Source organism: Camellia sinensis, chromosome 1 (assembly GCF_055761805.1).
Source record: "Camellia sinensis isolate YWXY chromosome 1, ASM5576180v1, whole genome shotgun sequence".
In the NCBI taxonomy this organism is placed as follows: Eukaryota; Viridiplantae; Streptophyta; class Magnoliopsida; order Ericales; family Theaceae; genus Camellia; species Camellia sinensis.
Genome location: NC_138961.1, coordinates 201,605,235 through 201,631,788, shown reverse-complemented (window position 1 = coordinate 201,631,788; position 26,554 = coordinate 201,605,235). Strand labels below are relative to the sequence as shown.

The window sequence follows — 26,554 nt, the reverse complement described above, 5'->3', positions numbered from 1 at the left end:
TTTAGACAAATCTTACCAGTTATACCCAAAGGAGTTCGTGAGCAAATTGTGAATGCATCATTAAGACACTCTGTTATATGGAAGCATATACATATCTTAACTTTGGATTTGAATATGTGCTTGAATCATGGAGACCATGAAAATGCTATTTTTGCAAATTTCTTGATGGAGGTAACACTACTTTAACCTTTTTCTTTATTATATAGATTATTTTAAATTAATAAATTGTGTTTACACTCATATATATATATATATATTTTATTGATTTCACTTTTTTTAGATTGGGACTAACCCTCAAGAAATTATCAACCTTCCATCAACAATATACAAATACTAAGATTTGAATGAATTACTCTCTACAGTTTACCCACAGTTGAATATGAAAGAGACGTCGACTCCAACATTTTTAACTGAACGCACCATTCTATCTGCGCGTAACGATGATGTTAGTGACATTAATGCTACTGCATTGAATATCTTTCCAAGGAGATTATATACTTATTTTGCAGCTGATAAAATGTCTGAAGATAATGAAATTGATCATACTATTACAAATAAATATCCTAATGAATATTTAAATTCATTGGATCCTCCTGGGCTACCAACTTTTAAGTTGGAGTTAAAAGTGGGTTGTCCTATAATATTGTTAAGAAATAATGCACCAAAAGGTGGACTATGTAATGGTACAAGATTGATGGTTACTAGGTGTGACACTCGCATAATTGAAGCTCAAATCTTAACTGGAGAAAAGTTTGGCAATTTCGCATTCATACCAAGGATATCTTTGACACCATATTTTTCAGAAATGTCTTTCTAAATGACAAGACGTCAATTTTCAGTCCGATTAGCATATGCCTTGACCATTAACAAATCTCAAGGACAATCTATGAAATTTGTTGGGGTTGATTTGAGCATACCAGTGTCTAGCCATGGTCAATTATAACTACATAATAAAAATAAATATTATATTGTCATACACCAAAAGAGTGGGTTAAAACTTTATTAAAAAAAGTAGGTTAAAGCTTTTCAGAATATGTATGCTTTACAGAAGATGTGTCAATAACATGTCTTCAAACATGTGTTCGCCCAAACTTCCTCCTCATTAGTTTCGAAAAAGTCTCTGTACCAACTTGCATGTATTCCCAATGAGAAACATACACAACAATCTGGTAATTTGTGGAAACAAAAAAAAATATATATATAGATTGGTATATTTGTTGGAAATAATAATAATATACATATCAAAATACTTTGAGATTGAAATTACCTTATTACATTCCCATCAAAGCAAGCTAGTTGTATTTCTCCTTTTAAGCTCCATAAATTTTTCGATCCAATCCTAAAAAAATCCATATTTCTAATTATTATTAAATTGAAATTTTATAAAAAAAAAAAGAAAGAAGATATATAATCAATAGAAATAAATCTACATGGTTACCTTTTGATAAAACGTGATTTAATGAACATGGAACACTACAACAACACTTTAGGATAAACAATATTTGTAGTAGAATCCAAACTATCTTTAGGGAGGAGAATACTTATACGATCAAAGGATGTACAGCTGGACAATTTGATTGGCAGCAGTAGCACTAACTGTTGTGCATTTTAATTTTAATTTCTTTTAAATTGCAGAGCACTGGCTGGTGTGCATTATTTGATATTCAATTTTTTTTTTTTATATTTGATTTGTTTGGAATTGTAGAGTACAGTCTGTTAAATATATGTTTATACTTGCATTTTAATCTTAATATTATTTACACAGTGCCTTTAGACACAGATATACACTAATATATATATATATATATATATATGGGAGAGGAATCATCGACAGATCCCACTCACTTAAGAAACACACATTATTTTAATATTTTTTTAAATTGCTATATGTGTCATAGTCCTTTCATATTAGTAGAATATATTTTTACATCAAAAATAATAAAGTAGTGTGTTTGATATTTCTAACAAAATAATAATACTTTCTCAACGTGTCGCTTCTTAATCCTACCATATTGTTAACAAAAATAATAAAAGATGGATGATTTTCATGAAAAAATGCCATTATATTGTGGTGGTTAAATTTATATTAAGCAAACACATTATTTTAATAGAAGGGTTTTTTTTTTTTTAAGGTCCCTCGTATTAAGATTTTATAGCATAAAAGATATCTAATATTTTCATAATGTCTAAAGTCCCTCAAGTTGATCTAGAGAAAATTGGTCCAGAGAAAATTAGTCCAGAGAAAATTTACGTCACAGAGAAAATTGGTCCAGAATTTCTCTAGACTTTCCAGAGAAATTTTGAAAATTTCTCCAGACAACGTAGCAACCCTTTCTTCAAGCAACCTTTGCTCTTGCTGGAAATCCAGAGAAAGTTGGAAAATAAGAGGTTGCACTCGTTAGGTGAAGAGACGGTGGAGGAGTGGTTGATGGAGGACAGAAAGTGCATACAACATCGAGCTGATTACCAAAAAAAAAAAAAAAAAGTAATAACATCAGTGGGATTTGCAGACTAAGAAGCACAACCAATGAAGGAATGAAATTAAACATACACACATGGGTACAGGTATATGTGAGTGCGAAATCTATGAAAATATACATAATATATATAAACAATTCCCATGTTTATAATAGTTCTTCTATGAGTTTGTGATAGATTTTCTTTAAACTTAATGCTATGAATTTCTCTGGGTTCAACCCTGGTTCAGAATTTCTCTAGATAGAAATTTTTTCTAGAGAAAATGAATGAAGAATTTCTCTGGATCACTTTAAGCCAGAGAAATTCTCTCAAAATCAATGAAATTCCTAAAGAAACATTTCTAGAGAAATTCTCTTTAACCCAGAGAAAATTCTGTTCAAATAAAAAAAAATTCAGTCCAAATCAAAGAATTTCTCTGGACCAACCTAGAGAAAATTTAGTTCAAATCAGAATTGATGAGGAACATAAAGTGTTTTCCGTTGATTTTGATCTATTTGAGCAAAAAGTTACTTATAGTTGGTTGATGTTTGAGTTTGAAGGAATACTATGTAGACACGTGCTTGCAGTATTCAAAGCCACAAACATCTTTATGCTTCCACCACACTATATGATGACTCGATGGACAAGAAATGCCAATGATGAGGCAATGTTAGATGTAACACCCTCTGTTGAGATGCACAGAAATGCTCAAAGAGGCAAGAATTCACAATATAATGTTTTATATCAGGAAGCGATTAATTGTGTGGAGGCAGGGATGGCGTACTGAGAGAGGAAGCTATTGAGCTTCTCATTACCTCCAGACTCCATTTTCTTGAGCTGGATCTCGGACCACAAATCCATGGTGACCGATCGGACGAAGCTGATGTGAACTCCGAGACCGCGGTGCTTCCCCGGGCACTCCAAGCACATGAACACGCCGTACGACACCGACGCCCATTGAGGATTCTTCTGAGCGCAGTCGACGCAGATCTTGTTCCCTGATTGCGCTTGTAGGTCTCGGAGGCGTCTCGATGCCGCCATTTTCCGATTCCGATCAGATCGTAGATAATTAAGAACTCTCTTCAATTGAATCTACAGAAACTGAAATCAAACGTTGAAATTGATGTGTGCATAGATAAAGATTTGAGGTGATCATATCATATTTGGATCTGTTCTAGAAGAGAGAGAGAATGAGAAAGAGAGATTACATCTAATGGTGGAAGTGAAAAGCTTAGAAATGTGTTCATGTGTGTAGAAGGAGAAAGCGAGAGATTGGAATTTCTCTGGATATATGGGTGTAGGATTAAGGGACCTTAGACATCACAAAATAATATTGTGGATCTCTTCTATCACCAAAAGTGGAAGAGGGACCTTAGACTAATTTTTCCCTAATAGAATAGTTTTGGGAGAATTACACAACAGAGGTATTAGATTTGGAAGAATTACATAATAAAGGTATTATTTTTTCAATTGGTGTGCGTTTCTTTAGTTCTTTCATATTGTTAATAGAATAGTTTTGGGAGAATTACGCAATAGAGGTTTTAGATTTTTCTTTTTAAATAATAAATATTTTTACTAATATATAATAATTTTTTAAATTCCCCCTAAATGATAATTTCTCCAATAGTTTTTAGCAACAAAAATAATAAAATACTGTGTTTGATATTGTTAACAAAAATAATAATAGAAGGATGATTCTTATGAAAAAATACAATCATATAGTCTGTTGGTTAAATTTGTGTAAGAAATTCTGAATAATGTTTGACGTAGACATGAAAAGTGAAACCTATTACATTAATTAATACATTGATGATATATCAAATATTATCTATATTTTATTTTGTTCTTATGATTTTGTGAAAATAAGTAAAGGATTAAAGAAAAATATAATATTTTAATGTACAATTAAAGAATACTATAAGGTTCTGTTTGAATTTTGGAGAATTCTATTATATACACCTCTATACTATATGCACCTTTAGTCACGTTATTTTCTTTTTTAATTATGATAACTTTTTTCCTTTAATTATATATTATTTTGAGATATTTGGTTATGACTTCTGTGTTTGGTTATAACTCAAAAAATATGAAATTATGTCATTGTCTTGTGTAATTATAAAGTGCATGCAACGCACACCCTTTGAAGAGTATGCACTATAGCCTTTCCGTTAAACTTTATAAAATTTCAAGGAAGTCGACTAAATATATTGAGAAGGGATGACCTTTATTTCGGTCCAAGATCAAAATTAGAGGGTATTATTTGGATTTGTGAGGTTAATCACAAATCTCGTTTTGATTAGTCGGATTATTCATCTTGTAAGGTTGTTAATGTACATCACTTATACAAAAAATTAGATTAATTTCATAATTATAACTTGTTTTGTTTGTCACATCTAGACTATTTAATTTTTTTAATGATAAACACAATAAATTAAACATTTACAATTATTGGTTTGACATAATTTTTTGTGTGGATATTATATATGAATGTCATTATAAAATGAACAATTCAAATTATTGAAACAAGACTTATAGTAGACTCACAGACTCGAAAGATAAATTGTTTATATCAAAGAGAAATTCTAATATATACCCCTTTAAAAAGGGTGATTACATGCACCTCCAGTTGTGTAATTTTTTACAATTTAAAATTATGTTAGTTTTTTTTTTTTTATAGTTATAAGGTGCATAAAACTATGCGCCATAATATTTTTCTATATCAAAATGATGAGATTTAGTAAGAAATAAAAAATAATTTTTATAAAAAAATATGATAGGTAAATTATCTTTCTAAATACAAAGTTAATAAAATAAAACATGTGTATATATAGTTATGTTTTTATTATTCATTTTAATGAGAAATTATATTTTGCTCTTAGAAAACAAGATAGTGAGCAATAAATATACTTATTTTGCTTTCCTTTTTTATACAGCCATCCAAACAGAACTTTAGTTAAAAATATAAGCCTTTTTGGCAGAGAGATTAAAAGTATTTTTTAAAATTTTTGATTTTTTTTAGATCATATCACATCTTTAATTTTGTATACGTTCTTTAAAAAAAAATTAAAAGGTCAACTTTTAATCTAAATTTTTTGTGAAAATAATATCCAGCGAATGAAATTATTTAAAAAAAAAATTTAATTCCATGAGTATTGAGAAAATAATTACAAAAAGAAATTAATTTTTTTTTTAAATATTAATAATTATAATTATATATATTTTTATTTATAAAGATGTAATAATTTTAATAAAATTTTCCCTATTTTTTCCGTTGCTGTCCTCGCCGACTTCAGAAACGCAACCAGCACAACTCTTTCTCTATGCTGCAATTGACAGGAAGGGGTTTTAGTTAACAAACACCATCGTAATTCATTTTACCTCCGTATCAAAGCTCTTTAAAACCCTAGCCCTTCGGTTATCTATAATCTTTCTTTTTCTTGTTTCTTTTTTATACCAAATTTTGGTGTCAATCATCAATCGATGTTACCGAAACAAGAAAAAGTACCGATCAATGTCGTCGACATTGACAGTAGCGACGATGATGAAAACGGCTTCGAAGCTGTAGCAAGGTATGGAAACACTTCATCAAAAGTTCCCTCTTTGCAAACTAACCCAAAAGTTCAACAGAACACTCTAACAAACCCTCCATCGTCGGGATCGGGGTATCAGTCACTCGAGTCTCGAAGTTTCTGGAAAGCAGGGAACTATAACATTGGCCCCACAAAATGGGCTCCTACTCAAGGTTTTATCTCTTTTCATCATTCAATTTCACTGCTTTTGTATATATTTGTGTATTATTTATGTTGGTGAAGCTGTTTTTGCAAATTTTTTAGGTCAATTGGAACATGCCCGTGTTCATCCCAAGTTTCTGCATTCCAATGCAACTTCTCACAAATGGGCATTTGGAGGTACTAATATGTTTTCTGAATTTAATTTGGGAAAAATGCAATTCGGTTTATGTTTATTTAAAAAAAAAAAAAAATTCAGTGGTAAGCCTTGCCAACTTTAATAATTAAAGTTATAAACTTTAACATAAATTTGTAAATATTTTTTGAAAACACAGCTGACTTGCAATTTTCCCATTTATTTTCAATTGACTACTATTGTGGAAACAAGAAGAAGAAAAAGAAAACCCGAGAATGATTGATAAATGAAGCCAATATTATGAAACCAACGTGTACATCCGTTTGTACATATACCATTTTTTGAATTTTTATTTATTTATTTTTGGTGGGTATTGTTTGAGATATGCTTGATATGTTACTTTGTTGCAGCAATTGCTGAGCTATTGGATAATGCTGTTGATGAGGTAATCATCGATGTGTTTTACCATAGTAATTATTTGAAGTTGTATTATGTGGGTGATGTAGATCATTTTTTCATTCAAATTATTTCATGGATTTCTGCATTGTGATACAGGATGTCAGATGTGAATGGAAAACTTTTAATAGCCTTCTTAGAATACTGATTGCGTAGATTATTGATTGGTTTGAGTTACTAATGGAGTTGTCCATTACTCATGGTGCCCTGGTTCATGCAGGACTTGTGAGAAGATGCAATTTGAAATAAGTATACCTTGGATTTGCTTACCTATTTCTAGGACATTAGTTGAATTTTGTTGAATAGAACTGGTAGGATTCTATAATCCAAACATTGATGTCATTTGTGTTGCTTAGAAGTTGGGAGGTGTGGACCTCTGTGGTTGATTGGCAGCTAACTGAAATATAAAATCTGGAAGGTATCTTTGTTGTAATGAGCTTCACACTTGCTTCCTTCAGCACAGCCAAAAAGATAAATTGAGTGAGGAAATGCTTGTACAGCCAAAAAGTTAAATTGAGTGAAGAAATGCTTGCAGTGGTTGTTGAGTTGAAATATTCTCTTGATCTGAAGCAAGCATTCAAGAGAAAGCTTTAACAGGGTCTTGGTATTGTACAAATCTTTTGTATGACTCATTGTATCATTTGATTAGAGAGATTTTGTAGACTATTGTAATTTAAGAAGCACAGACACTTCTAAGGAAGTATTGTGTCCATGTCGAACACGGCTTGACACATGTTGGATATGCATCCAAATGTGTCATAATATTTTTTAAAAATATTTTAAGAGCTGAACATGCTTCGAACACTTGGGGGACACATGCTTATTGTTTAGGCACATGAGATGGAGTCAAGAGCATGTATTGTGAAGAGCAGAGGAGGAAAAAAGATTTCTAAATTTTACTAAGGGGTTATTTGGGGTGTCCTAAATAAGTGCATTTTTTTTTCTTTTTTGACTAAAAAGTTGAGGAAAAAAATATAGATGTTTAGATTAACTTTTTGACTTTTTATGAAAAAAATGTGTATTAAAAAATTATATAAATAAGTGTATAGGGGAATAAAGTAATAGTGTAGGCTGTACGGTTGGAAGCAGCGCTGCAGAGGGTGTGTAGGAGATTGATTCTCTACTTTTCAGGCATAAATTGGTCGGTTCTGTTCGGCCCATGGGGGGCCACCACAGGTCCCCTTTTTCTGATCAGAACCATTCAATGTGTAGAACTCATCAAGTACTATATGCTTGTAAAAAATCACGTTGATTGGATATCGATAGCTATCTGATCGTGTTAGTTTTTTTTGTTAACCGTTAACTATAACACCATCAATTTTTATACAAAACTGATTTGATCATATATTTAGCGATATCCAATAGACGTGATTTTTTATAGGCATATACTACTAGACAAGTTTTACATATTGAACGGTTCAGATTACCAAAACGGGACCCATGGTGGGCCCCCACGGGCCCAGCTCTACCATCCAATTTAATGAATCTTTTACTCCCTTTTTTTTTCCCCCCCAGTCACTGACGGGCCCATCACGTCATACCTTGTTAATTGTATTTTTTTTTATTTGTATTATTATGTGGATATTATTTTTTTAATATTTTTTTTTAGTGAATAGTGTTAACTTTTTGACTTTTTGAGTAACTTTTTGACTTTTTGGCTTTTATAGGCCTCGTTTGGCAAGAGGCTATTTTAGCCAATTAGCCAAAAAGTTACTAAATTAGTCAAAAAGCCAACAACTCATACCAAAAAGTCAAAGATTCTCTTTTCTCTCTACTTTTTGCACATCTTTTCGTAATTAGCCAAAAAGTCATCCCAAACATACAAGTTTTTTTTACCTACCTTTTTAGCCAAATAGCCAAAAAGTTACTAAATTAGCCTGTTCCCAAACGAGGCCATAGTGTATGCCAAACCAATCCTAAATAAAGTTTCCTAAACTTATTAAAACAATTATTTCAAATAAGTATAATACATAAAACTCATAACCAAACAGTCTGGGTACCTAGACATCATTCAAATTTAAAATAACAGAATTACCCTTTATATACAAAATTACCAAAATACCCTTGGTAGGTAATTGATGATTTGATTTTTCTACCACAAGGGAGTTAGAGTGATATGGTTTAGTGTTTACATGGGCTCTTCTAAATCTGTAAAGTACTTGTATATTTTGAATATTGGTTCACTAAATTCTTATGGAAGTGTTGTCTTGTTTCCAAGGAATGGCCTCATCAAGACATGTATTTGTGCATGAGGTGGGTTGAAGGGATGGGTAATTTGATTTTTCTATGCAGCTTAGTTGTGTCATGTCTTGCTTTGGGTTGTTGATTGTTATGATGTTTGGCTTTAATAACGGATTTCTACATGGATTGAAAAACAGACTTAGGTGGGATGGTTTCTAATAATTGCACAATATAGCATTGGACCATTTTGAAGTTACTAGTGGACACATCACTAAGAATGTAATCTTTGTCAAGGATATAAGTCAGAGAATGCGCTTTTGCATGTTTTTAATGTCCATCTCATCTTATACTTTTTGGTTATATAACTATCAAAATAAAAAGGTTAAATTACTTCATGAATGCTTCTCATTGCTTTTCTTTACCCGCCTTTGCTATGTCTACAATGGTCTAATGTTTCAAGTAATTGATTTCAAGCAAAGTCTTTCACATCAATGAAAAAAGGAGAAGCACAAATGTTCTTGACAGTATACTAGAATAATTCATCTGCTGGAACGTAACTTAGGCGCTAACCCTATTTTTGTATATATGCACATGATTGCATCTGCTTGTGTTACCAGATTTGCAATGGTGCAACTTTTGTGAAGGTTGATAGAATTTATAATGTGAAGGATAACTCTCCTGCTTTACTTTTCCTAGGTATGGTTTCACATGTTATAATTTTTACTATTGGAACAATGGCATGTGGTTTGTAGCATGAGTTTCTATGAGAATTTGCAAATTATCAACTCACAGCCTTTTTATGCAGATGATGGGGGTGGAATGGATCCTGAATGCATTCGGAAATGCATGAGTTTGGGTTACTCCTCAAAGAAGGGAAACACAACAATCGGACAATGTAACTATTATGAAGTTTACATTATCATTCATTACTTCTTGTCATTGATTATATTTTAGAAATTTGTGTGAGAATGGTTGATATGACTTGCTAGGTCCACAAATGAGCATAACTAGCACTTAATTTTACCATAATATGGGGAGAGCCAATTTTTTGACACTTGGTTGTCTATGAGCAAGCACGAAGAGGAATTCATCATATTGAATTGTATTTAGATGCTTTTGATTGATTATTAGGGTTTTGGCAATTTGCGTTCTTTCGAGTTGTGTAACCTGTGATGTGTCTTGGATGATTTGGTTGGGAGAAACGGAATAATTTTTTAGGAAAAGTTTGAAGAATTAGTAGAATTATGGGATAAAATTTGTTATTTGTCTTGTTTTTGAGCTTTAGTGACATCTCCTTTTAAGAGGATTTTTTTTTTTTTTAATTTTATTATCAGAGATTGGAGAGTTGTGTGTGATTTGTAATCTTGATTTTCTCTTTACTCTTTTTCTTTCTCGTTGGACTTCTTGTCCCCCATTGTACTCTCTCTCTCTCTCTCTCTCTCTTTGAGGTGGCTATGCGGGAGAATTTCGTTTTTACCGTTTCTATATCTATACCCATTACAGTACCATAAAAGTTTAATTTGTTGACATGTATCAGGCAGCCTGCTTTAGCACATTATTTATGTATACAGCATTTGGCGTATACATCTAAGTAATGATGGTTGAACTCTGATAGATTAATAAAGTTAAATATGCTGTGACTAAACATTTCTTAAATTTTCACTTTGGTCTTATTTAGTTAATTGCATGCAACTCTTATATCTTCATATTGTGTTTCTCAATATCAAACGGGCATTCTCTTTCCAGATGGTAATGGATTCAAGACAAGTACCATGCGACTAGGTGCTGACGTAATCGTTTTCAGTCGTGCATCTAAGAGAGGGTATTTTTTCTTTTCTTTTCTTTTCTTTTCTTTTCTTTTATTTTATTTTATTTTTGTTCTGCTGTATTTGTTCATGCAGTAAGTTGCCTTGTCCTTGAGGTCTGGTTCAAATTATTTTTATGGATTTTTCTTCAATTCCTGTTCATGCTCAGTCTTTAGTTTCCATAATTGAGTGGACATTTCGTGCTGAATAAAGTGGAAGTTCAGTCAAAGGAAATGTTCCTTTGACACCCCTTGCCTTATTTTTAATTTTGTAGATGTGTAGGTTTCCATGTTTACACATGTATACATACGTGCATGGCCAGCTCTGATTATCATTACAGCCACATAAGGGGGTGTTTGGGAAGTTGGGTTGGTGGCTTGTTTGGCTAAAGTAGCCAATAAAGACAAAATAGGCTAAAATAGCCAATAAAAACAAATCCAAACCATAAGGTAGCGTTTGGTAACGTTTACGTTTTTTGTTTATATTTACAAAAATTTTATAAATTGATTTTTATTTATTTTTAGAAAAACATAAATTACAAACGCGTTTGATTTGAATAAAATGTTTAAAAATATTTAAAAACATAAACTAAAAAATATGCTTGTTCAAGCCTAAAATATTTATATTTATATTTATTATTTATGACAATGGGATCACACATATTATAATTGAAAAATATTAATTAAAAATAATAATTGAAAAAAATTTAATTGGAAAAAAAATTATTTGAAAAAAAAAATAATAGAAAAAAAATATTTGAAAAAAAAAATGAAAAAAAATTTAATTGAAAAAAAAAATTATTTGAAAAAAAAAATTGAAAATTGAAAACATAAACTCATTTTTTGAGTTTACTTTTTTTCCTCAAATATATAAACCGAGACAACTATTTATAAACCCAAAAAAAAATTATCAAACAAGTTTTTATGATAGTTTTTAAATTTTTTGTGAATATAAACTGAAAATTGAAAACAGAATAGTTACCAAACAGAAAATAATCATTTCACTTTTTTCTTTCACAACCATCAAATCAACTGCAAAAAAGGAAAAGAAAGACAACTATCATTCCAAACCCAATTTTTTTAGCCAGGCTAAAATTGCCAAGAAGCCAACTAAAATAGCCAAGTTCCCAAACGAGCCCAGGGAATGATCTCCATTTCAATATTTGTGGAAAACACCACACAGAAGTTAGGATTAGTTTTTCCTTTCCCACTCCATATGTTTTCTAAGGGGTGACCATCGACCCTTCTTGCTGCACATCTTGCGCAATCTTTGCTTATTGCACAGTAAGTAATTATTGCTTAAGGGAAAAAAAAAAAAAAAAAAAAAAATTGTTCTAGTTCCAGTAGAAAATTTAAAAATGAGATTGTGTGGTTAGAAGTCCTCCTTTGTTTGGGGAAGAATAAGAATATATCTACATTTCTATAGAATTAAGTGAGATGAACTATTTAAATTTTTTTTTTCTCTTTTTTTATTTATTTATTTTTTCTGTATTCTGGTTTTATGATGATGATTGGTTAGACGGTGGTGGATGGGCCTCCCCCACACCCACAAACCCCAGCGTTTATAAAGGTAGGATTCAATCCAAGGTTTCTGGTACAACTACCCAATGAATTTAACAGTGGACTATGCTAACGTATGAGGAACACTTGTAAAATGCTAATAGTGGAGAGGGTAGGTTTACATAAGTTTATAGCTTTATTCAACTATGCCTTAGAACAAATGAATAAGCTTTGTAAGTAATGTCACAAATTATGTGGTACTTTGTTGTGAATTGTGATCTTTGTGCAGAGAAATTGTGAAGGATGTAATCCTGTAGTCACTCCGTTTCTAAAACCAAACCAAACCAAACCAAACCAAACCTTAAGTCCCATCAAATGGGGTCGGCTACATGAATCCTTCTTCTCCACGTGGCCCTATCAAAGGCCATTTCATTAGTCAAATTAAGTAGATTCATATCTCTATTTAAAATGCTAGTCAACGTTAATCTAGGCCTACCCCCTCCCCTAACACTTCCATCTACCGTTACAGCATTACATCTCTTCACTACTGCCTCTGTTGGTCTCCGTTAAATATGACCAAACCATCTCAAACGATTCTCTCTCAACTTATCTTCTATCGGTGCTACTCCTACCCATTCCCGAATACACTCATTCGTAATCCTGTCTTGTCTAGTCTTACCACACATCCACCTTAGCATCTTCATCTCAGCCACACTCATCTTATCTACATGTTGTTTCTTGGTTGCCTAACACTCCGTCCCATACAATACGACACATTTGCAAGTTGGACTGTTGTTGGGGAGTGTTGTGTCTGACACAAAGAAGTGTTCTTCACTCTTCTTAGCATTTTACAATAGTGTTGGACTTGATTGATGCAAAATGATCATGTAAGTGTTGCGGCGATTCCAAAAGTTGGGTTAGAGATAAAATGAAAAGGAATGCAAGAACTTATAAAGAAAACTAAGGGTTCCTCCTACGAAGCACGGACACGTGACACGACACGAATACGACATGGCAATTTTCAAAAAATGTAGAACATGACACGTGGGGACAAGCACATAATATAACATTTTATATATTTATTACATGTCATGTATATAAATATATCATTTTAAAACAATAAATGAATGTAATATAATACTAATATCTATAAATTGACATTATTTTTCTTTATCATTATATTATAAGTTATTTTAATTAGGGCTGGTTTGGCAACCTTAGAAAAAGCTAAAAAGTTACCAAAAAAGTTAAAAAGTTATCACTATTCACAAAAAAAAAATATTAAAAAATTAATATACAAATATTAATACAAATCAACTTTTTAGCCAATCTAGGTACTGACGTGATGAACTAGTTAGTGAAAGGAAAAAAAAAATAAAAATTTCATGTGTATATTCACCAAATTAGATGGTAAAGTTGGGCCCGTTGGGCCTACCATGGGTCCCGTTTTGATAATCTGAACCTTCAATATGTAGAACTTGTGTAGTACTATATGCCTATAAAAAATCACGTCTATCGGATATCGCTAACTACATGATCAAATCAGTTTTGTATAAAAATGGATGGTGTTATAGTAACAGTTAACAAAAAAAACTAACACAATCAGATAGCTATCGATATTCAATCAACGTGATTTTTTACAAACATATAATACTCAACGAGTTCTACACATTGAACGGTTTCGATTAGAAAAACAGGACCCGTGGTGACCCCCACGGGCCAAACAACACCATCCAATCAAAGTTCGAAAAGGAGACAATATTTTCTCATCTACTCAACCAGCCGATTCCCCTGCCAATCCGTACGGCCTCCTTTCCTATCTTCTCCTACACACTTATTTATACAATTTTTTAATACACATTTTTTCATAAAGAGTCAAAAAGTTAACCCAAAAATTCATATTTTTTTCCTCAATTTTTTCGTCCAAAAAGACAAAAAGTGCACTTATTTAGGACACCTCAAACAACCCCTTAGTTTCGTGTGTGTCTAATCAATGGACACGTGTTTAAGCAATGGACACTTGTGTCGTCCAAGTGTCTGAAGAGTGTCCGAGTCTAAATTTTTTTTAAAAAAATAGAACACATTTAGATGAGGGTCAAACATATGCCGGGAAAGTGTCCGACACGGAGACGCCACATTTTTGGAAGTGTCCGTGCTTCTTTCCTCAGCTGAAAGGGCGATAAACTCGGATTTTTTCAATTGCAAATCCCTCCACACACACCCCCCAACCCCCCACCCCCCCCCCCCCCCCCCCCAACACAAAATCCACTAATTTCATATTGCATGTAATATTGGAGACATGCCATGAACTTTACAGTTTTGAAGTGGACATATTCAAACCATAGGGATATATTTTCATGGAGAAAACATCTTATGGGTAAACCTAAATAGAATGTGTATTAGAAGTAGTTGAAACCTGGAATAGTTATATTGGATATTTTGTTAATAGAATAGGATTTTTGTGTCAGTTGAGATCTTCATGTAGACGAACCTTGTGGACCTAACAAGTTACAGGTTAACTGATGCATGTGTAACTGTAAAGAGATGTGAATGAAAAAAAGAACAGAAAAAAAGGTGGGTTGTGCCGATAAAAAAAAAAGAAAAAGAAAAAGAAAAAGAAAAAGAAAGAGAGGTAGGTTAAGACCCCACACTTCACTAGACTTGTAAGAGTCAAACTTGATGATGTTAGAATAAAAAGGTGTAGGCAATTACACCTAGCTAAGTGATTGGATGGGTGGAGAAAAGCTTTGATTTTTAAAGGGGGAATGTTCATTTTGGTCTAGTCAATTTTGCCTAGTTCACCCATTTATTATCTCTCTTTGTTTAGAATCCCTGTGGGAGTTGCCAATAAGATTGAGAAATTAATATTTCGGTTTCGGTAGCTCTCTCCTTTAAAAGGAATCCACCTTTTTTAAATTTTTTTTTTTTAATTTAAAATTTCTGGGAATTGGAAAGCTATTTGTAGACTGTGAGGATCCATGCTATCTTTTCTTGTTCTCTCTCTCTCTCTCTCTCTCTCTCTTTTTTTTTTTTTGGGTGGAATTCTTGTCCTCCTTTTGTATTTCATTTTTAATTTTTATTAGTTTTTTTGTTGCCGATAAAAGAAAAAATTACACCTGGGTTCTTAGGCAGTCACACATGCACATAGTCTGTAGGTACCGACACATAACTAGTAATAGAAGATCAATTTATTAATTCATTGTCTGTTACTTTAAGTGGAAATTATTAGTTACATATAATCGTTTGAATAGGAAAAGGGGTGCTTCGGATCAGGAATAACCACTAGTGATAGGGCAAGAATCAGGGGGAAACCAGCAGTTGACAAAAACTCAAAAGTTCTTGGGCCATATTTTTTCTTGCCCCCCTACAAAGAAAAAAGGTGTTTCAGGACTGAAATGCTCCCACACTGCATGGCAGGTGAGGTAGGATAGAGAAGAGGGTTGCCTAGATAGATGTTCTCTATAGGTAAGCTATAAGTAGCTAACAGAATGCAATGCCTCGTTCTAGAAAGACAAATAACTAGCCAACTACATATCTCAGCATATTCTTCACCTTCTTTCTTCTCCACTTTCAATCCTACCGTCCTACTTTTATATGTCCAAGACACCTTTGAAAGTCAGAGAGCACTAAGTGGATTCCCTAGGCCGGTCATCCACCTTCGGTGGTGCCAGAGTCAAATCTAAAGTGCATGATTGAGGGCTTTATACTGTAGTCTGTAAAAAGTTGGAGGCCAAGCGAAGGTATCCTAAAAAGTATGGCAGGCAAGTAACTTGAAAGACAATGAAGGGACACCTTGGCATAAATTGAAAACTTGGATGGTTAGTAAAAACTTTGACCTTTTTAGACCCATGATATACATCTAAAAAGCTGATCAAATTAATAAGTGAGCCAAGGAAACATAAGCATACACATGTCCAATCCATGCTACCGTCTAAAACTAACAACTCAATTCAAAAGGCCTTAATCCTAATCAAAGTTTTAAAAGGCTTTTACCGAGGCTCCCCTCGATGCACGCCTCGCCTCGAGGTTAAGGTAAAACACATCAAGGCTTTGATTTTTAGGCTTTACTCCCCAAAGGGTTATGCATAACAGTTTCAGACATGCGCCTTAGGTGTGTCTTGTACGCCTTTTGCGCATAAGCATATGAGAAGTTCAATCACTAAACTAAACATATCAATTTCACTTTCAGTGAAGGCGAACTTCATTTTTTGCAGTGAAATGTTCAATGCCTTAAGGAAAAAAGTATTTACACCTTTATATTTATTTATTTTTAATTTAATTTATTCACTAAATATTAAAATTTGAAATTTGAAATGTTTACGCCTTGATGCCTTAAGGCTTAGGCCTCACCTCATGAGGGCCTGATACATTGCTCCCTTTTCTGTTGTTGGCCTTTCTCTAGCCCTTTTGGCACATTCAACTTGTATCAAATCACTCTTTTCCTTACAGGAAAATTTCAAATGAAACATACTTAAACCTTAATCTAATAGCAATTTTTCATCAGTGTCAAAGACCGAACAATTTACCGATTATCAAACTTCTAATTTCTTGGGACTTAAGATTGCTTCTAAAACCAAGACCATTTTTTATTTTTCAGTGCAACAGGCAGGCTGATTTACCGTTTCCTGTTATTTTCATGAGGAAAATAATACTATGTTGTGTAACAGCAATTGGTGTTTCAATTTCAGGAGTAGAATGGAAATATTAGGTTAACATAACTATTCTGCAACTTTAGCTAGTATGAGTTTTTATGCTCATCTCACTTGAATATGCACTTTCTGTAGGTATGCTCACACTTTCATGATGGATTAATTCATATTTTGCATACTTTTTATGGTTATTAATCATAATTCTGCTATTACTATCTCAGTAACTAAGCTTCAATATATTTTGACATTATATTGCCATAATTGTCTTTTAGCGAAGCAACCCAAAGTGTTGGTCTTCTATCCTATACTTTTTTGCGGAGAACTGGGCAGGACGATGTTATAGTTCCAATGGTAACCTGTCCATTCTTAATCTTAAATTTTTATTAATCTCAAGACTTTACTTTCTTTTAACTTTATTTTTATTATTAAATTTCTTATTTTCTTTCAATTATATTGCAGCTCGACTTCAACATATCTAACCATTGGGCAGAACGAATACTATATGGCTCTGAAGACGATTGGTCTACTAACCTGAAAACCATTCTTGAATGGTCTCCCTTTGAATCAAAAGATGAGCTTATGCTACAGGTTCATTTCATTACATGAGATGCTACATCTTCTCCAGTCAAATTTATAGTTTTTTGTTTTGAATTTGAAATAATTTCTTGGGCAGTTACCTTCTGCCGAATACATACTAAAGTCTGTTACATATTTCTATTTATTGTACTAAGTTTAGCGATTTCCACCAATCTCAATGGCTCCTTGTCAGAAACATTATGTGGGATAGTGATATGAAAAGGCAATTAAAGTAAAGCAAAAATAAAGAAATTACTTTGCTTGCATGTGTTGTATTTTCTACGAAGTTCTGAAGAGGGCATGATTGTAAAGTTTCTTATGATTCATAATCCTTTACAAGATGCAAGAAAGGATTTGCAGAAAAGAATTTTTGGCAAGAAACAGATATTGGTAGGGCAATGTGGCCCAAATGCAGCCTTTATACAATTGATGGATATATGCCGTGCCCTGATCTTTATGCTGATATTTTCAGCATGTTATTTTTGAAATTTCACATATGTGGATATTTTTTTCATTTAACAAGTCACATGTGGAGAACATGAAATTGCCATAACCCATGGTCACCATCATTACTGTGGTTGCCACACTGCACTATTGTTCTACTATTGCTAATACTATAGGCATCTCTACAATGTTTGCAGCTGCTGAAACCATACTACCATTTGCATCATACCTTTGCTGCCTCTACTAACTCAATTACTTTCAATGACCACCACACCTTTGAGCATCAGCGTGTCTTCCACCATTACTCCAACCCACATCCACAAGCACCTTCATCATTGCCACCTCCACCACTAAAAACTGTAAAAGCCAAAGCTCATGCTGTTGCAGCACTAAATATCATTTGCACCATCTCATTGTTGTTGCCAATGTTGAGACAGCCATCACTATGCAACTATATAATGAATGACTTTTGTGCTGCCAATACTGCAAGCCAAACCCTCAGCCTCTGAACCAGTTCTACTACCATTATTACCATCTCAACGTTTCTCGAGTGTTGTGTCTTGTCGTGTCGCATTGTATCGGTGTCTGGCATGGCACACCACCTTCTTGGAAGTGCATGTGCTTAGATTCTAGAAAAAATATATATATATAAGGGCATGTATGTGTGCGACACTTGTTGGGGTGTATATGACAAGGGTCATTGTACGACGGTTGTCCAACATAGACAAAACGCCTTCGAGAAGTGTCCATGCTTATTATTAGAATTTCACTCTTGGTTCTTTGTAGGCCCAGCAAGGTGGTTTGAAATGTATATATAGGCACCTTCTCTTGTGAGCTTTTTGGCAGCAGGACATTTACTGAACTGTAGTTGCTGGTTTTGAGCTACATCATGTTTGGGGCTTGTTTTCTATGCTTTGGTTGCAGTTATATGTTCATGTTCCCTGATTAGGTTTTGTTTCCTTTGTCTAGTTTGAGGATATCGGGCCACATGGAACAAAAGTAATTATATACAACCTATGGCTAAATGACGAAGGTATATTTGAATTGAATTTTGACGACGATGACGAGGTATGTCAAAATTAATGTAGTGGCGTGAAGTATCATGTATGATTTTTCCTACAAATTAGCTGCATATTTTGAGACATGCTGGACTTTTTTTGATCTTAGTCTTTCCAGAGTTTACTGCATCTGTATCTATAGATCTAAGCATGCTAATTGCTTTTGCAGTCAATTTCCCTGTAGCTAGAATATCCAGTTATGACTCTGCTTTTGGTTTTTCCAACTTACCTTTTCTTTTCCCTTTTTAACCGATATTCATTTCAAGGACTTAATGTTGCGTATATGATGGGAAAATTCTATGATTTCATTGAGAAAACACAATCCAAAGTCTAAAGAAAGAAGACCCCAAGCCAAAACACGGCGAATATGATAGCATCTGAATTCAAATTAGAAAAAGATAATTACTTTTGCTGTTAGGAAAAAAACAAGTAGCATAGTCTAATCAAATATCAGTAACAAAAATGTAGGAATGCACGTAATAGATGTTTTGATTGAAGAAGAAGGATTTTCTCTCCTGATAGTTTACTGTTCAATTACACTAATGTTTAAGCTACAAGTCAGGAGTGACAATTGTTCAAAAAGTGGATGGAAAAATGAATCTTGATATGGGTCTAGTAGTGGTAATGTTCCTGGGAGTTGTGGAATGAACATAAAGAAATGATTTAGTATTTTGAATATCCACCATCTAATTGGAAAATGATATGAACTGGTAGACTCTAAAAGGGTTTTTGCAGGGGTGCACTTCAAATATCAAACTTTGTGTTGGAAAAAAAACTAAATAGATGGCTTGGAACCCCACAACGTCTGCAACCATGAAAGTGAAATTATACGTTTCCAACTTGTGTGAACTTACTTTTTGTTAAAAAAAAAAAAAAAAAAAAAAAAAAAACTTGTATGAACTTACACACTTCAGCTTCTGTCATGGAAGGGCAGGATTGGTTCAAGATCAAATTAGTGTAAACTGGAGTTTAGTGATCTGACTTTAAGATTGGAAGAAACATTGATTGTTTTTGTCGAAGTAAGGAGACTTTCAAGGCATCATAAGCACAAAGTGGGATTTTAAAAATTCATCACCTTCCATGTGAGGTGATCAAAAGAGGGGAGGAGGAATGGCTGGGTTTACTTTTTTTTATATGCATGTTAGTAATGACTAACATGTTTTTCAGTGAGAAATTTAAGGACACCAACTAACTATTTTGGTTTGGTACTTCTGGTGGGCTAGTAGTACAAAGATCTGTTGTGCATTTGCTTAAGAGATAGAAAGAGCTGCAGATATTGGCCTCTTTCTTTCACTCATCCTGGTTCCTTTCTGTCTTTTGTGAGGGGTCAAAAAATGACTGCTGGACTGTAGTTTTAATAACTGTGGGTTATATGCTTCTCTGTGGGTGTTGGGAATTATATTTTTGTTGATGTTTATATATCGCAGATATTTGACATTGTTGTTTGTTTCTTGACATAGGATATAAGGTTGAGAGATGAAGCTAGTCGTGGAACTTTATCCAGACCGCACAAGAAAGTACTTGAATTGCAATCCCATATTTCCTACCGCTTCCGCTATTCATTACGGGTAACGATCTGAATCTTTTTTTTCCGGGGGGGGGGGGGGGGGGGGGGGGGGGGGGGGGGGGGGTTCTCCTTATCAGTAATATTTGCTTAAAATGTTCAAATTAGACTAACATATACCTGTTCAGGCATATACGTCCATTTTGTACCTGAAAAAATTCACAAACTTCCAAATAATACTGAGGGGCAAACCGGTTGAGCAGTTTAATATTGCAGATGAGTTGAGATATCCAAAAGTATTCATGTACAAACCACAGCTTGCTACAGCAGCGAAAGAGGTATAACTTGGTCAGAAATATGTGTGTGTGTGTGTGTGTAAATGGTGTATGGTGCTAGAATAAAGTGTGGCCTTGAGAGTTTCGTAATGTGTTGTATATTCTGCTAATTGCTTAACTGATTATCTTCTAGGATTTGTTGAGATGAGAATTCAACTTTTTAAGATTTGCCAAAGCAGTGTTGCAAACATGTAGAAGCATTGAACTTTGGTACAAGTGTTCTATTTCACCTTTCTCAATTTCTGGTGTTGTGAGCTAGCATAACAATTAATTCCAACTGTGATGTTCCTTTCATTCAATGAACACCAAGAATAGAAATATACGGAACAAATTTTGGCATATAATTAGCACTATATCCATGTTATCGGGTATCCTGTGTATTGGGATTTATTTTCTTGAGTCCTCAACTAGCCTGACTCTGCCAATATTTTTAAAATTTTGGATAAGGGTTTTGACCTGTTTAAGTAATTAATTCAAGATTGGGTTGACCCTCAGGAGTGATTTGTAATTTTACTGTGCTTCTTTCTGCTAAAATATGTGCCAGTTCTAACTCACCTACATTGGTCATTCAGTTAAACTCTTGTCAGCAGCAGGGTGATTTTGATGTTCTTTTATGTTTTCAGCTATTTGAAGCGAGCTGTAATTTTTAATTGTTGACTTTGGTTCTTAGACAGATTCTATATTGTGAATCATGTTGAAACAATGAAAATGTGGCCATAAATTTGGGTTCGTTGACTGTAATTTTAATTGTTGACTTTGCTTTTGCAGTAAATATATTTCCCTGTCTAGGAGTCTAAACAGATTGAGAATTTGGGTTTAAGTTTTTGGTTACTTCTGTGTGCTTTTTAATTATTTTGAAGATAACTACTGCTTGCACATAGTGGAAAACTTGATCCTGATGGGACTCAACTTGTGGATGCCGAGTGCAGAGTGATTCCTTACCCTAGATGGTATCATGTGAGTTGGATTCAGTAAGACTTCTGGATTCAATGACATAATCAACCTGATTCTCATTTGTAATTTATTACAATTACTATTTAAAACAAATATTAAGTGTTAGATTGGCCCATGAATAAGACACTCAGGTTTAAATGGGTTAGTATGGGTCCAAATTGAATCCAACCCATTGGGAAACGTAAAGAACCCTGTTTTTTTCAATGCTCAGTATCTTCTAAATAGGAACTATCAAGATATGGTTTGCTTGCATCACTTGTTATCTCTCCTTTTATGCTCTTTTTTGAGTTTGTTGTGTTGGCTAATCATGTACGTGTGATTATTAAAATGCCTAGGCAAGTCTTGTAGATGGTCTGGTGGTGTCTAACCAGCCACCTGATGGCATGCAATACACGTCTGTTTCTATGCTATATTTTTCCCAGTTATACAGTTCTAATGAATTTTGTGTGTGTGTGAGAGAGTGAGAGTTAGAGAGAGAGAGAGAGAGAGATCCTTGACATTGTTTAACTAAACAACATACAAGTTCCCAATCTTCCAGTTTTTAGTGCCATGAAAATAGATGCTTGATATTTCCTTTACGTTTTGCCCCCCATTAGTACTTTGATTACAAAGACTCGATTACAAGACTCGATTTCAAGTGTCAAGTGTAGTTTTTGGAACTTGTACTTTGCGATGATAACACAATGCATAGAAATTACTGTAGACACCATTTTTGTGAAGATGAATCTGTAGTTACTCTTGATTCTAGTGAATTCAATGCCTTAATGGGTGTTGGTTACAGAATACCTATTCCACAAGTAAATGAAAAGTATTTGCTCCAAGTGTCCACCTCATCTAATGTCATTTATATGTTTTTTTCATTTGTTTTAAATAGGAAATGCGTGTATAACTTGCTTGCACTGTTCAATATAAATAATTGCACTGAAATATTTGAAGTTTATGGAAGATAGAAACGAGATTCCTTAAGTAGATCTATTCACTCTGAAAGTGTGTATCTTTTGTAAACTTGAGGAAGTTTAATAGAACGCAACCTTTTCGATATAGGTTTCTGTGAACATTGGATTTATTAAAGAAGCACCTGCTCTTGCAGTTAGTGGATACAATGTCTACCATAAAAACCGCCTTATCAGGGTATGTTTTAGTAATGCTTTAGAAAAGTTTTCATTGTTTATTATGGTTTGATGTCTTAATTTATTTTGATGTTGATGATGTGAATAAGAAACATTGAACTATTTATAGCTTTAATTTCTGTCTCCTAGTTAAACTTTCAGAACTTGCCAGTGGTCTTAGTCCATTGAAATTTAAACGTAGTACATGATTTTATAAACTTAAATGAAGTAACAGACTGCAAAAGAACTTTTGTCAGAATTGGAACTTAATCATGGATGTTTACAGAAGTTCCATCCACTTGCATGAGTTTTTAAACTTAGTGTAATGGTATTCTTCTTTTCAACCCTTAATTGGCGGTGTTGGTATGCAACGGAGCTACGACTATTGTTTACTGATATGGCAAGTTTGTCATATTATTTCAGCCTTTCTGGAAAGTGACTAGTGATGGTTCTTCCAAAGGAAATGGCGTCATTGGTATGCCTATACATTTTATTTTATTTTTTATTTCCAAGCATTTTCCATAATTTACAGTCATTTACTTTTATAATGTTTATTACAGGGGTTCTTGAAGCAAATTTTATAGAACCAGCACATGACAAGCAGGATTTTGAGAGATCATCTCTGTTCATCCGGCTGGAAATAAGGCTGAAACAGATTGTATCAGATTTCTGGTTTGTTTCTGCCCTATCAGTAACTCTAAACTGACTTAGTGGTCGGATTACGATGTGGTATTGAAATTAAGAGTTAACAATTGTAGTTCCAATTCTAATTCCATCAGATTGGGAAACAAGGTATAATTCTAAGGCTTGGCTTTAGGTCTCACTCACTCTTTCTCCTCCTCTTCTTCTTCTCTCTAGCTCTCACTCACTCTTTGTCACTCTAGCATGGTGTACAGTCAACATCTATGAGACTTAGTTTCCCCTTCTCTCTTCATATGACTGAATTTTGCATGGTCAAGGACTAAGTGGGACATGTGTCTAAACGAGAGAGTGGTACAATTTCCAAATACATGAGATTTCAACCTCTAAATCTTCCACATATTTGGGCTTTGATTAACCCACTTAGCTTAAATAATGTATGTAAGACTTAGTTACTTATTCATTAAGTCTTATTAACCTTTTTAAAATTAAATCTAATTATTTGCTTGTTTGCCCAATATGGGAATTATGCATAAGAAAGTTACATATAATTAAAGTCATGGAGTGCAAATCTACCACTCAAAGTTTTTGCTTGGACATTGGCTCATAAAAAAACATCATAAAAAAACTCATACTAATGGTATAGTTCAAACTATAAAATCAGGAATCATACTAATTGGGAATCATACATTTGGCACAAACTATGAAAGATGATGTTAAACAGTCGGACATGTGTATTATGGCTTATAGAGGGAGAGCGTCTGAGCTGAGAGTTGAACAGAAGATTGTTATCATCAAAATCGATGAGGAGTCCAGAGGGGAATTAGTGGAGATAACTGAAAGAAATTGAGCCAGAAGCTTTTCTGTGAAGATTGATTTGGGAGGGGTTTTCTGGGTAAAGGAAGCTTTGCTAGAGGCGTGGGGAGAAGGTTCAGTGAGGCAGTTTTTTTAGCAAATATAGAAGTCATTCTGCTGTGTTTTGTCTTCAGAGGTTCAATAACAAGAGGGGAGCTTTCGTTGAGTTGTCTAAGTGGACAGCAGGGATCAAGAGAAGCAATGTCATTATTCCGGTGGGGGTTGATGGACAAGGATGGCTCCACACAGCTGAGTTGCTTGGTTGGATCATTTATGGAGGCAACAAAGGTAATGAGGGGGTTAAGGTTGATAGGAGAGGGCTCAGGAAGAGTCAGCTTTCAGGGTCTTATTTACCTCATATGGAGAAGGCCATCACAGGGGAGTTCCGAGGCCATATAACAGGGGCAACCAGAGGTTAAAATACAGGGGTGAACAGAGGTCGATCATACGCTGAGTTGTTTAAGGTCGAGTCCTCATATTCGGCAAGGAACAGTATGAGCATAGATTTGAATCATGCGGTAGTCTGTACCAGAACTGATTTCTTTATTAGTTGGGAACAGATTGAGAGAGAATTATGCAAATATCTTAAGTGTTCTGTCACTCTTCGACATTTTCAATTAAACCGAGCTCTATTTATCATCGAGAGTAAGGAACAAGCTGCAGAGTTTAGAGGATTTGGGATGCGATTTTTCGGCAAGGGTATTGCGGTGAAGTTGGAGAGTTGGTCTGACAATAGGCATAGCTGTCCTAATGTCATTGCTTCATATGGTGGCTGGGTTGCTATCTGCGATTTACCCTTTCATCTATGGAATGAGGAAACATTCGAGACGATAGGGTTGAAGTGTGGAGGACTGCTGGAAGTGGATCGCAGGACTAGCACCTTTAAGAACCTTTTTGAGGCTAGGCTGAAGGTGAGAGGATTTGATTCTGGGTTTTTACCATCCACTGTCGATGTCATGGTGGGGGAAGCATCGTTCAGTGTTCGCTTGAAGCCTCTGTCTAGACCTATCATAAGAAGAGAGGTGTCTCGGCCATGGATTCTCCGGCAAGACTCATCAGATTCCAGCGCCGGCGGTAGGGGAGATGAGAAGTTCGAAGGGTCAGCAAGGACACGTGGCATAGTGGAGGAGGATAGACAGTTGGGAAGACAGAGTGCATTGATCGGTGATGTTTCCGAAGTCGCGCATGACTCTTGGTTAGGGGTTGTCGATGTACAGGGAAGACTAAGCGGTGTTAGGAAGGATATGGAGCTTGGGCAGGATAATCACTTGGGCTGGGTTTCAGCTCAGGATGGGGCTGGGTTGGTAATTCATAATGGGCCCATTAATTCTTTGGGTTTGATTTTTCAACAAGTCGGCCCAAATGTTTTAGAAAGTTCTAAGGCCCAGGTTTTCGGTAAATCAGATGTGGGAGTTGACCTAACATTTGATTTGGGCCCTACCCACAACAATTTATTAGAAGATGGTGTTCCGGGTAGGGCTCCGATGCTTGTCTCTGGTTCGGGTCATGCGTATATTCGAGCTTCGGAATTGTCGAATGAGCATAGCGATGGAAGTTGTCATCTTCGTGAGGGTCTCGCAAGGACTGATCATGGAGATGTCGCGATCAGCAAGGTTGGGTCAGACCCACGTTCGCAGCTCAACCCGAATGAGATTCAGTTGGGTTTAGCGGATCTTGTTGATCGATCGACAGGGGATCTTTCACAGCCTAGATGCGACAATCATGATTATGCGATGGTGGATAGAGCTGAGTTGGAAGTCCCTCAGGCTGTCGATGTTTTGGCAAACGAAGTGGAGGAAGGTTTGTACAATCCTCACGAGGTGTTGCAAGCACTGGACGAGTATGGGTCTTCTAAACATTCTGAGGATTCATCAGTTCAAGAAGAGAGAGACGATGGTATAGAGGAGAGGGGAGAATTCTTGGATCCTAATCTTAATTGGTTATTTCATGAAAAGGAGATCTTGGACTCTGATAGCAAGGAACGCATCGAGGGTAAGGAATGTGAGGATGGTTCTGATTCTTGTGGAAAGGTCGGTGACTCTTATGAGCAGGGCAATATGAATTCTGCACTTTCTGATCACATTCAGGCTGTTATCTCTTCGCCAGTTTCTGGGTCAATCTTGGGGAGGGTGGGGGGGGAGTCACATGATGGTCCAGCCTTTCTTCATT

The 26,554-nt window shown here is 34.6% G+C and overlaps 1 protein-coding gene across 2 annotated transcripts in view; it reads left to right on the top strand.

The window, feature by feature from the left end:
- The first annotated feature begins 5,686 nt into the window (after positions 1 to 5,686).
- The window catches only part of LOC114297953 (protein MICRORCHIDIA 2), a 28,394-nt gene continuing 7,526 nt past the window's right edge, over positions 5,687 to 26,554 (top strand). Inside the window, exons 1-14 of one of the 2 annotated variants that reach the window (XM_028242428.2) lie at positions 5,687 to 6,199; positions 6,291 to 6,365; positions 6,732 to 6,766; positions 9,576 to 9,654; positions 9,764 to 9,853; positions 10,705 to 10,780; positions 17,184 to 17,262; positions 17,371 to 17,499; positions 18,901 to 18,999; positions 20,450 to 20,557; positions 20,682 to 20,831; positions 22,827 to 22,913; positions 23,315 to 23,366; positions 23,452 to 23,563. In XM_028242428.2, coding sequence (XP_028098229.2) covers positions 5,938 to 6,199; positions 6,291 to 6,365; positions 6,732 to 6,766; positions 9,576 to 9,654; positions 9,764 to 9,853; positions 10,705 to 10,780; positions 17,184 to 17,262; positions 17,371 to 17,499; positions 18,901 to 18,999; positions 20,450 to 20,557; positions 20,682 to 20,831; positions 22,827 to 22,913; positions 23,315 to 23,366; positions 23,452 to 23,563 — 1,433 coding nt within the window. In that variant the 5' untranslated portion in view covers positions 5,687 to 5,937. The remainder of the gene's footprint in view (positions 6,200 to 6,290; positions 6,366 to 6,731; positions 6,767 to 9,575; positions 9,655 to 9,763; positions 9,854 to 10,704; positions 10,781 to 17,183; positions 17,263 to 17,370; positions 17,500 to 18,900; positions 19,000 to 20,449; positions 20,558 to 20,681; positions 20,832 to 22,826; positions 22,914 to 23,314; positions 23,367 to 23,451; positions 23,564 to 26,554) is intronic. The other variant, XM_082892767.1, reaches the window with a different exon arrangement.